The following is a 12,272-nucleotide window of genomic DNA, read 5'->3' on the forward strand; positions in this document are numbered from 1 at the left end:
TTACATGTTAAGATAAATTAATAAGGAAAAACCCTACTCAATACTTTGAAACATGGTCACAAATCAGAGGTGTACTCCAACGTTTTTTGAGATAATGTTAGATGAAACCATTAATGATAGCAATTCTACATTTTCAAAGCTCAAGTTTTAATGGTTTTCTTCTCAAACTAACAAAATCTTTAAAAATAAAATAGGAGCCAGGGCCTAACGTAATGGCCTCTTGGCTAAATCCTTGCCTTGCAAGTGCTGGTGTCCCATAGGGTACTCATTCGTATCCCGGCAGCCCCACTTCCCATCCAGCTCCCTGCTTGTAGCCTGGAAGAGCAGTTTAGGATGGCCCAAAGCCTTGGGACCCTGCCACCATGTGTGAGACCCGGAAGAAGCTCCTGCCTTTGCATCAGCTCAGCTCCAGCAATTGTGGCCGCTTGGGGAGTGAACCAGTGGATGGAAGATGTTTCTCTCTGTCTCTGCTCTTTGTAAATCTGACTTTCCAATAAAAATAAGTAACTCATTAAAAAAAAAAATTAGGAGCCAGCGTTGTAGCACAGACAAATTGCTGCCTGTGACATCTCACGGCACACAGACAACAGTTCAAGACTCAGTTGCTTCACTTTCCAATGAGCTCCCTATAAATGTACTTGGACGAGCAGCAGAGGTCAGCCCAAGTGCTTGGGTCCCTGTACCCATCCAGGAGACCCAGAGGACACTCCAGCCTCCCAGCTTTGGCAAGGTACAGCCCCAGACTGTTATAGCCACATAACAGATGGCCAAACAGCAGATGGCTCAATGGTTTTCTCTTTCCTCGACTCTCTAACTCTCAAATAAACCTTTTAAAAACAATCAACAACAAGGCTTGTCCATTAGAAAAGAGAAGAAACCCAGGAGAAATGGAGCCAACTGTGTTCTAGAACTAACTGTACGACTACAGTCTATTAGGTCCCCTTGAATCGACAGCATTGGCCCTTGCCTTTGGGCACCTGGATCCCATGAGGAAACAGACCCTTTGTGAGTCAGGGAAGGCCTGGAGAGCGGCCTCTCTCCTGCTGGGAGCGGTACCTCTGCCTGTTTAGTACACCAGCTTACTCCCGGGCCCTCCTCCCCAAGAGGCGAAAAGCTGCTCCCATTTACAGATGTAACGCCACAAGCCCAACATGAGGCAACCTCCTGTCGCGGCTCAGGCAGCTGTGCGTCAGAAGGCCGCCCGTCACAGAGCAGGGAATCCAGATGTAACTAAGAAGGGAGACCTGCCTGCTGTGCTTAGCCACCCGGAGTCTGCCCAAGAAACAACACACACCCAGCCAACACGAGCAAGCTGAATGCACTCAGCAGTGCCAGGGAGGCACCCTTGACAATCTAACATCAACACTGCCGCGGTTCCCACTTGTGCCCACTCCGAGCTCTCCCTTCAGAAACAGCTCACACCCCAGGGAACCGGGTGGCACCTGGTTGCCTGACTGATGGCGAAGCAGAAACTGTGACATTAACCTTGTATGACTTGGGAGCCATTTCATTTGCAAGGTGGCTGTCACCAGGTGGGGTGGGGGAGGGGCGAGCCGTATTTCAAATAGAAGGCAGTGACCCTGCAAGGGTCATCATCAATCACCTGGGGTCAAAGACCTTCCAAATTGTCTGAAGAGGCAGGGGGTAAGGGAAAGAAGAGAGAAAAGAGATCAAAAAGCCTTTGATGGGGTCATCTCCCTGTCTAATAGAATCTGCAAAGTGCAACTTCTCTGGAGTTTGAAACCACCTAGCTTCTAAAGCAAAAGGCTTCAAGAAGGGGTTTTTGTCTTTTGTTTAACTTGGAAGCTTAATTGGAAGACTCGTGTCGGCAGATGGCAGAAGAGGCCTAGAGGTACAGGTGTACGTGGCTGACAGCTCCTGGCTTGCCTCAGCAGATCACAAGCGCTGCGTTCCTCTCTGGAGCAGGCCCCCGCGGGACGAGTGGGGAAGACCCCCACCCAGCAGGGAGCGTGGCTCAGCATCACTGCCAGCGCTTCTCGGGGATGAACACGCACTGCTCCCCTCTGCAGCAGGTGAGCAGGAGAAGCGAGGCTGGGATATCAAGTCCTGTGTGTCCTCCCCGGGCCACGGGTGCGTGACAGTATTCCCTTCACTTGACCAACCTCACATGAGTGGAGGAGCAGGTGGGTGAGTCAGCTCTGCGAGTCAAGGGAAGGCAAGGGGAAGCCTCTGCTGAGCAAGAGGCCACGACCAAGCATTCTGCTGACCCCTGTGCTTGCGTGTGCGCACCAACTCCAGCAGAGGATGCCTGAGCCACAAACAAGACCAAACCCTGGATTCCTGGTTTGTTTTTCTACACATACATGCTCAAGGCAGAATTTAATTTATCAATTAACAAGTAATAACAGAACAAGTGCAACAGTATGATGTGGAAAAGTGGCTTCTCTCAATATCTGATTGTGCCAGGAACCCAAACATCTGAGGCTTCCAAAAACCCACTGAAGATGCCTAGAAAATTAATACTGTGCAAGCAGTGGGCTGTTCTGGCTCACCGGGCGGCAGCTGCCCCTGCCCAGTCTGCCCGCATGGACACTTCTGCTGGTGCTGTGTCGCCACCACTCCAGGGCTTGCTAGTTCACCTCGGGCCCCAAGGAAGGGAACTGAGCCTCCAACGGCTTGACCTCATGTGACCTGGGCACGTGGCACTGACCTCGGTAGAGTCCAAAGAAGCCTTCGTAGCGCAGCACTTTCTTGAAGCAGTCGAAGCTGTTCTTGTACATAAGCTCGCCCACAAAAGAGCCCGTGGACCGCTGATTCTGCATCCGGGTTTTGACGAGATCGATAGGATACACGGCAGTGGCTCCAACAGCTGGAAGGAAGCAATCAATGCCAGTACTTGAGGGGGAGTGCGGGTCAGTTGGAGGGGCCGGGGCCGGGGGCGGCGAGTGAAAGTCAAAGAAAAGATCGGAAACTGACAGATCTCATGTGCCCGTATTTTCAAAGTGGACTCCCCTTCGATACTCTAAGTGGAAGTTGCAGATTTTCATTCAAGAATTCCGTGGCCCAGCCCTACATTAGAGATACATCCTTCCAGCTTCACCTCATCAAGCTGCCTTCAGAAAACCTGTCCTGTGATAAAACACCACGTGGGAGTCCCTGGTCCTGTGCAGACATGGAAAATAAAAATAGCCCTGTCTTCTTTCTCACCTCATGGGCACAGCCTAGCCATAGGCTTGGGATATGTCCTAGAGCACTGCAAGAGGGAGAAGGAGCAGAGAAAGAAGAGGAATAATAAATGTGCATTGATGCGTGACTAACCTCCAGCAACAGAACCCAGACCAAACCTGTAGGCCGACTCAGCGACTTGCAGGAGCACCGGACGGGAGGTGTCCCCGGAGGCCTTCTGCCCGCAGGCACAGGTGTCAGCAGCCGGGGCACGGGAGGTGGGGAGCGGGACAGAAGAGAAACAAGCACACATCATTCAGGGCTGACTCACTGAGCTCTAAACTGACAGCAGAAGGAAAACGCCAAAGATGAGAGCCGGCTAGATGCCCTTAAATTTCTTCTTAGTGAAAAGATTTGTACTCCTGTAAATACTGAGACTCAGAGTCATTCATCACGAAAAAGAATGTGATGGACCTCTCTTCATGTGTAACTCACTAGTGATCAAAGACAAACACAAGACCAATGAGACGTCACGCTTCACTTGTCCTATTGGCAGGCTTGGGTCTGTAGGGTTTTGCTTCGTTTTGCTGAACACAACAGGGCCTGCTCAGCCTGCCACTAGACCAATAAGTGAAGGGATATTGTGGGAATCCTCACTGTATGCACAACCTCGGGCCCAGTGCGTCAACTAGTAAAAGTCAGGCTTGCAGCAGGCGCCTGGCCTCTTCCTGAAGAACCCGGCTCAGATGCCCATGTCCCACACAGGAATACTGGCAATGATGCTTCTGGCGCCAGCTTCCTGCTAACCACGCACCCTACAAGGCAGCAGGTGAGGGCTGAAGTGCTTACCACCCATGGGTGAGATCTACACCAGGTTCTGTGCTCTCAGCTTCAGCCTGGCCACATCCTGGCTATGGCAAACATTCGGGCAACAGAGCAACAGAGGGGAACTTGCCCGTTCTCTCTTTCTCTGCCAATAACTAAAACAATTATCTAACAATAAAAAATTCATAATTTTTTCAAAGAAAGTTATGCTAGAGGGGATGGTGCTGTGGCATAGAAGGTTAAGCCTCCATTCATGGTGCCAGCTTCCCATACAGATGCCAATTTGAGGCCCAGCTGTTCCCCTTCTGATCCTACTCCCTGTTAACGTGCCTGGGAAAGCAGTGGAAGACGGACCAAGTCCTTAGGACCCTGGATCCATGGGGAAGACCCAGAAAAATCTCTTGGCTTCTGGATTCTGAACAGCCCAGATCTGGTCACGTGGTCACTTGGGAGTAAACCAGCAGATGGAAAATCATTCTCTCTCTCTCTCTTTGTCTCTGTGAACTGCCTTTCAAATAAAAATAGATGGAGCTTTAAAAGGTTATATTAGCAAATAACCATACATATAAATAAGGATCAATTTGTTTTAAAGATTTATGTATTACTTTTTTGGAAAGGCAGATACACAGAGAGAAGGAGAGACAGAGAAAAAGGTCTTCTGTCCACAGGCTACTCCCCAAGTGGCTGCAATGACTTGAGCTGAACCAATCCGAAGTCAGGAGCCAGAAGCCTCTTCTGGGTCTCCCAAGTGGGTGCAGGGTTCCAAGGCTTTGGGCCATCCTCCACTGCTTTCCCAGGCCACAAGCAGGGCGCTGGATGGGAAGTAGAGCAGCCAGGGCACGAAATGGCACCCATATGAGATCCTGGGCATGTAAGGTGAGGATTTAGCCAGGAGGCCATTGCGCCAGGCCCTAAATAAGATCAAATTACAGGAATGTGCCAAACATTCTGGAGATGACCTCAAGGTCCAGTAATAGAGTACCAGTGAGAAAACAGGTTACAGCCTTAAGACAAAATGAAATATAACCTGAAGACCTAACTGGTTAAGAAAATGAGAGGTGGGCCCAAAGGAGCAAGCTGAGTGTTTAAATACTTCCCATAAGATTTGCTTTGCCTTCTTAAATTTCTGGAAGATTCCCTGACATTTTTTAAAGGCCTACAGACAGTGTGATTTCGTCTCCTATGAGGTTATTTGTGTGTGTTTATATGTGCATGTAGAATCAACACTAACACACTGGCACTCGTACTACTCGGAGATAATCCAAACGTGGTGACAGACCGCGGTTATACTGGGAGGTTTTCATCCTTCCTTTCTTGGCCATCTTCTGTCAATTGGAAATTGTGGTCAGTTGGCTGCTTCTGTGTTTTCTTTTGACCTACTGTCCCCAGGGTCTTTGATGTCAGCAGGTTTCAGAGCGTTACCCCTTTTCTGCTGCACAAATAAAACTATAATTCTGGATCATGCAGAGTTATCAAACCAGGGTGACAAAGAGTCACTGCTTAATAAATGCCTGTTGAATGGTTAAACACACTACGAAATCTGTTTTCCAAAAGCCATGATAATTAAAATCAGTGAGCAATGAACCCCAGCCCCGGCCCCCGCATCCAGCCTCCGGAGCTGCTAACCGCGTGGGTGACTCGGCTCTCACCCAAGGAGATCACTTGTGATCTCCAAAGTCACGCACCTGAAAGCAGGTTTACATAGGAATGGGTCTCTACTGAGATGCTACAAATTCCACAAGCTACTTTCAACCCTACCTCCTGTACAGGAGGACACCATTGGTCCACACATCTCAACAGGTGTGTCCCAAAGAGCAACATTATCTTATTTACCTAGATACCAACATGCAACACTGACAAGCCTCCTGGCATCAAAACAAAAAAGCCAAAAAACCAAAAACCAAAAAAACGAAAAACAAAAATGAGGGAATATACTCTGAAGCCTAAATGAAATCCGAGACTCCCAATGAGCCTCCTGGAGGCTTCTGAGGGGAGACAACAGACCTCGGCTCTTCCCCAGCGCTGCCCACCAGGCCAGTGAGCTTCTGTGTCGTGGTCCCCACAGGAAAAAGCTCGCCACACAACAAGCAGGGATGCTGCCAATCGCTCTGGGCCTGGTCCCCTGATGTCAGGCTCACGAAACTGAGCCTCCCCAGCCCTCTCACTGCCGTGATGCTGGGGAACCCATCACAAACTCGGACGCTGAGGCTAACATTACGGGGAGCACAGGCTGTCTGCAGAGCAGGAGGGCTCTGACCCGGCGCACACCCACCACGCCATGTTCATCCCAGTTCACACGCCCACACTGTCGCCTTCGGGTGGGTGGACAGGAGGGGGCCGAGGTTGGGGGGGGTCCTGGCTCCATGCCTGCCCAGTCCTAAAAACGCAGCCTGCCTCAACCCATTGTGGTCACACTGGCGTCTCCGAGCAGCCCTACAGCCTCAAGCCAAAGACTGTTAAGTCTCGCAGGATTCAGAGATGGCTTTGCCTTAAAAGAGGGCTTTCTGTGCAAACGCCACTCTGTCTGCGAGTGTGGGCACAGTGTGCAAGACCTGGGAGGCGCCAGGGGCGGAACCCCCAGCCCGCCCACGCGAGGGGGACAGCGCGCCCCACGCCCACGCTTCTCAGTCCCCCCACTCCAACAGTTCAGCTTCTGAGAACCGGCACATAAAACATGGCATTCCTAGAATTGTTTCCACAGGGCTGATGAACACTTTCACAGAGAAAATCCTTCTAGAGGCCTTCAGACGAGGCCTCCAGACTAAACAAAGTGATCCCGTGTAGCCGCTGGGCAGAGCGGGGCGCAGCGGGAGAGGCTGGGTGGGTGAAGCACCCCTGTGCCCTGGAACTCGACTGGCTGTGGGCCTTTGTGGTAACATTAAGGAACTGGCCACCCTGCCGCCCACAGAAAGCAACAGATGCTGCCGTGTACCGGGACTGAGTTGGGAGGGCATGATGCCACGTCCGAGAGCTGAGAAGCCAGCTGAGAGAGGGCAGTGCGCTGTGGAGGGGGCACACCTGCCCCTTGGGACTCACCTGCCTCTGGGCCTCCGCCAGGTTGAAAGGGAGCATACCCTCCTCCAGTGGGGCGATCCGTTCAATGTCTGCCAAGGTCACGCGTCTGCAGGGACAAACACACACAATCAACAGGGCAGGTGCCAGTTTACTCGGCTTTACCCATACAGTCTGAACTGCCCCTTCTCCCATGTTGCACTTCAGTGTGAGCCTTAATTTGACTTCTTCCTCTCCCAATGGCTCCCCTCCTCCTTCTCCCACCTCCTAACCTCCTTTTATTAAAACTAATTTAGAAAAAAAAAAAAAAAAAGGAAGCAAGAAGGCCAACTTACCCCCTTGGCTCGTATAAATCTGCTAACTGAAACAAGATGTCTACTTCCATGGGTGTAACCTGACCAAATTTCTGTGCGGCCAGAACAAACTCCTCTGTATGGAAGAAGACACAGAAGGAAAAAGATTCAAGAAGGAACTGCTACCAAATTCAGCATTAACGTAAGGCACTGAAATGACTGAGTAACACAGAACTTTATCACTATCAGCTGCAGATTTGAAGTTAATCCGAATGGGGCAAGAAACGTTGTGGTCGTCGGTTCCCGTGGAAGGGGTAGGCTGCACCCGCTTCCTGGGACTGTCTACCCGCTGGGTGCCACCTGAAGGCTCCAGGGATGTACATTCAGATGGCAGTCAGGTAACAGAGGGACCATCCTGGAGACTTCTCATGCAAAGGCTGTAGGCTTTTTACATGCCTAAGGAATGCTCATGTACTTCTCAAGGTGGTTTTAGACATAGCCAATTCAGTTCAAGTTCTTGCAAGATTTGAAAACACTTAAGCAGCTTTACAGGCTTTCCTCATTTAAAGGCTGTCTTCAGTTTATTTAAAACTTGGCGAAGACTGTTTTGTTAGCTTTTGTTTGTCTGATCAAAGAACTGAGAATACACATGGGCCATATGGTTAATGTGTGTCAGTGAGATAGAAAAATCTATAATGTAAACTCTCTGTGGCCTACACAACCCCCCTTTAATAATCCCCTAAGATATTCACAGGCAAGAGCCAGATCTACTTTCGCTCACCCTTAGTCACTTCCACATCTTTTCTATGGCCGGCCAGCGTGCTGTAGATCTTTCTAATGAGTTCCATGTTGTTAAGGAGCGAATTAAATCCATTAAAATACGAGAAACTAACTTGATGCGATGTGGTACCTCCTGCAGCCTTAAGTTGAAAATGAAAGAAGATGAAAAATGAAAGAAGATTTACAGATGGAGAGGATTCAGGAGCGCACATACAGTAAGTGTCTAACGTAAGTTTGGAAACAATCAAGACTGCGTGTCTCAGAAGTAATGGCTACAAGTATACAAGTATTTTCTTTCACATTAAAAACAAAACAAAACTATAAATGATTTTTGGAAGTAACTGCAACTAATCGTGAGCAGAACTTTCCATACACAGCTCCTAGAAAACTAAGTAAATACATGTGTAGGATTGTAACAGCACCAGTAGCAATTTACAGAGTTCAAATTTCAATTGGAAATGTTTTATAAGTTGGTTTATTTCATCTAATGAGCAAAGTCTTCAAGGCTTTTATGCACCCAACTGTATTATGCACACACACACACGTGTGTGCTTACACATGCAAAACTGTATTATTTCAACACAAACATAGTATGCAAAGTGGTCAATCTAACATTAATAGCAAGACATGCTGTGTTACTTTCAACCAGCCATAAATAATCATTTAGGTACAGACTTTGGGACGTGTCACAAACAAGTGTATTGTGATAAAATTATGAGACGTCATCTGCTTAGGTAGGGTGCAGGCTGGGTAGCATGCTGACAATCAGAAATCTTAAGAAGTCGTATTTCTTCACAGGGGGCAAGGCAGACAGAAAGAATGTCTATTAGGAGAGCTGCGGTTTCAAACTCTGCCCTTCCCTAACAAGGCAAAATGTTTCTAATAGGAAAGCACTTCTTCATAAGCTAACAACCACATAAATCTCATTTAGTAATCATTTAAAAGAGCTGCCAGGAGAGCTTCGTGTGGAGTAGAAAGGGGGTAACGTGGGGGTTGTGGGGGCAGGAGGCGGGGCCATGAGCAGCAGATACAGCCGCTTGGCTCCCCGACTTCCCGCCTGGGACGTGATGGGGAACGCACGCAAAGCCTTTTCCCTGGGATCCACAAAGCAGAGTAATCTTTGGACAATGGTTACCGGATCTCAGTGATCTCGAGGATCTTCTAGAAGGTTCACAACTTGGACGTCAAGGTCTCACCACGTATGGAGGGTGGAGGGCCCCTGAGAGCTGTATTTTTCGTGATGATACACGGCTGTTCTGAGGCTCCATGACAAACTCTGGGGGGCTCCCTACCACGGACTGCTGCAGGACCCCTGAGAGGCTCAGGAGGCAGGGGCAGCAGCTGGACACCTCAAGGGGGACAGGCCCCAAGACATGACCAGTGGACTCTGCTGTCCCTGGGCCACTGCAAGCTGCACCGTGCGCATGCGCACGCACACCGTGAGGGGCTCATGAATGAGTGTGTCTACGCTTTGGAATTTGTTCTACCAATCTGATTGAACAAGCAATACATGTTTTTTTTTTCCTTAGAGCCTAAACACAGAAATATATATATATATATATATATATATATATATATATATATATTTATATATTTATATTTATATATTTATATCTATATCTATCTATCTATCTATATATATATATAAGACTACCACTGGACATCCCTCAAAACACACAGCAAATGGATAACGCATCACAAACAAGATTTTTCTTCTTTCTTTAGCCAGGAAATACAATTAGCTGCCTCATCTGAGGGTGCTGTGGTTGGATTCAGCCAACCACATAAGAAAAATATTCACATCTGCACTAGACATGGGTGGGCATCCCTCCTCATCCTCACTGCCTGCCTGAAGCGGCTAGTATGACAATTATTGATATAACACGGACGTTGCACTGGGTGCTGTCAGAAACACGGAGAGGACTAAAAGTGAACCGGAGGACACGCCAAGTTGCATGCACACACTGGGACCTGGACAAGCACAGCTGGTGAGCCCATGGAGGTCCCCGACCCCCTCCCCCGAGGGCAGCGAGGAGACAGCAGTGGGGCATCTGGCTTCTGCCATGGGCCATGTAGATATTTACATTACCATGGATCACACAGAATGATCGACCTAAAAATTGGCCCACTGCGGATTTACTGGGTTTCGCAGTTGCCTTAGCAGGGCCAGAACAGATGATCTGGTGGGTCTTACGAGGCCCATGGCTGGCCATGCCATCGTATCCAGACAACAAATCGGCGTACCCAGTGAAACAAGTTAACACAAGCTCTTAGCAAACCTAGCAATGTGATCACATCAATAAAATGTTGGTGTCTTCGTAGGAAAAGAAACTATATACTATAAAATCTTTTTTCTTACAACCCCTTCTTTATGAAGCGTAAACCAGGTAGAACACACTAAGCTGCCAGGGCAAGTGACAACTTACAGCGACGAGACATTCTTCTACAAAAGGTGTCAAGACATGGGGGCGGATGGTGACCATGATGTCCCGGAAGTCAATGGCAGTGACTCTTCCAGTCTTGGCACTGTCCCGCAGCATGAAGGCCTGTTTGGCATGCTCCAGCTGGATTTCCTAAAGGCAAAGAAAGCAGAATGCTTCATGTTTCTCAGTTACTGCAAACAACTATTCACTTTCAAGTGGGGCTGAAGGAACATGGATCACAACCTTGCCTTAACAAGCCCAACTGTTTGTTTATGAGCGACTGTTTCTTTCTGAGACAGAACTTGGCTTACCCAAGGAAATGAGGCTTGAGGTGGTGCAGTCTCGTATCTCCTACCTAAAGAAGCCAGACTACTTCCATGCCCTGCCAGTAGCCAAGAATGCATGGACTATGGCAACTGGAATGAACAGTAGGTTCAAAGATGCAGCCCAAGTCAGCCTAAGTGATACACATGAACAAAGGAAGAAACACACGTGGGAACATTCCATCCCTCACTGAAGACAAGGGGAGTGGCCATGGCGCCCTGGGACAAACATGTGCCATGACAACAGACTGAGGAGCCGTTCTCCTCTGAAAACCCGGTTCCTTTCTTGGCCCTGGCACTCTGAGCACTGGGGATGGGCTCTCTCACCTATGGGAGGCTGTCCTGTGCATCCCCATCACCTCCTAAGAGGCAGCCGGCCTTTCCTCCCAAGGCTGTAATGAAAGGTATGCCCAGATACGGTCATGTAGTGCACTACCACTCCTCAGCAAGGGGCTGGATGGGAGGCTGGACAGGAGGCTGTCAGGAGAAAACGTGGCAGTCCCTTTGTTTTGATCCACTTGATCTAAAAGCAGCAGAAACAACCCTAGGGCTCTGTGGCCACCCTCAGAAGAAAAAATACAACACAGCCTGTGGGGTGAAGATGTAGCCTAGGCCAACAACGCCCCGTATCACAGGGCTGGTTCCAGTCCTGACAACTCCACCTCTGGCTCAGCTTCCTGCTAAGATGCACGCTCTGCGAAGCAACAAGCGATACCTCCAGTACTTGGGTCCCAGCTACCCATGTGGAAGACATGGACTGACTTCCACACTCCTGATTCAGCTGGGCCCAGTGCTGGCTGCTGAGGGCATCTGCAAACCCAAACATCAGATGGAAAACTGAGCGATCTCTCTCTCTGCCTTTCGGATAAAAAGGGGGTTTTGCAAAAACGATTCCCATCAGAACTCATCAGGTACCATTCTGAAGAATGCATTTGTTTTCTGTCTCACGACATACAACCTAAGGAGTGACAGCTCGTCTCTGCACTGCTGATGTGGCTCTCGAGGACTGCTGTTTAGGTACATTTATTTGGTGAGGCAGTGATGTATACCTGTGTAAAAATGCACTGTCCTCATGAATTAGTGCAAACCAGAAAATGCAAGGAGAATGAAGGACAGGTGGGCCTGACAGGTGGTAATAATCCGCAGAGCTGGGCCGTGTGCAGGTACCTAGCAATCACTTTACATTTAAGAATGTATAAATCAGAAAAATTTTAATTACCTAGTAACAGAGTTCTTATTCTATTTGAGTGTCTTCTCAGTTGCACCTTGCTGGTTTTGACCTGTCCTGTCCTTACTGAAACTCATTCTGAGGCTTCAACCCTTCCTCAGCTTCCTGCGACTTGTCCCTTCATGGAAATGTCTACCAGCTCCCAGCCCAGGCAGAGTGCTCCACACTGAGCCCTCCCGAAACAACTCCCACATCCGAATCTGCCATCAGCGGACCCAGAATTTCCACCTGCTCAGAGAATATATCCAAATGGGTATCTGTG

General features: G+C 48.9%; 1 protein-coding gene across 2 annotated transcripts in view; it reads right to left on the minus strand.

The window, feature by feature from the left end:
• SLC25A13 (solute carrier family 25 member 13) overlaps window positions 1-12,272 on the minus strand; it is a 138,429-nt gene that overhangs the window by 48,955 nt on the left and 77,202 nt on the right. For both annotated transcript variants that reach the window (XM_004582326.3, XM_058678358.1), the window contains 6 exons: window positions 10,463-10,609; window positions 8,038-8,176; window positions 7,299-7,392; window positions 6,988-7,072; window positions 3,280-3,364; window positions 2,672-2,830 (listed from right to left, as the gene is read on the minus strand). In XM_004582326.3, coding sequence (XP_004582383.2) covers window positions 2,672-2,830; window positions 3,280-3,364; window positions 6,988-7,072; window positions 7,299-7,392; window positions 8,038-8,176; window positions 10,463-10,609 — 709 coding nt within the window. The remainder of the gene's footprint in view (window positions 1-2,671; window positions 2,831-3,279; window positions 3,365-6,987; window positions 7,073-7,298; window positions 7,393-8,037; window positions 8,177-10,462; window positions 10,610-12,272) is intronic.

This window comes from Ochotona princeps, chromosome 20 (assembly GCF_030435755.1).
Source record: "Ochotona princeps isolate mOchPri1 chromosome 20, mOchPri1.hap1, whole genome shotgun sequence".
NCBI lineage: Eukaryota > Metazoa > Chordata > Mammalia > Lagomorpha > Ochotonidae > Ochotona > Ochotona princeps.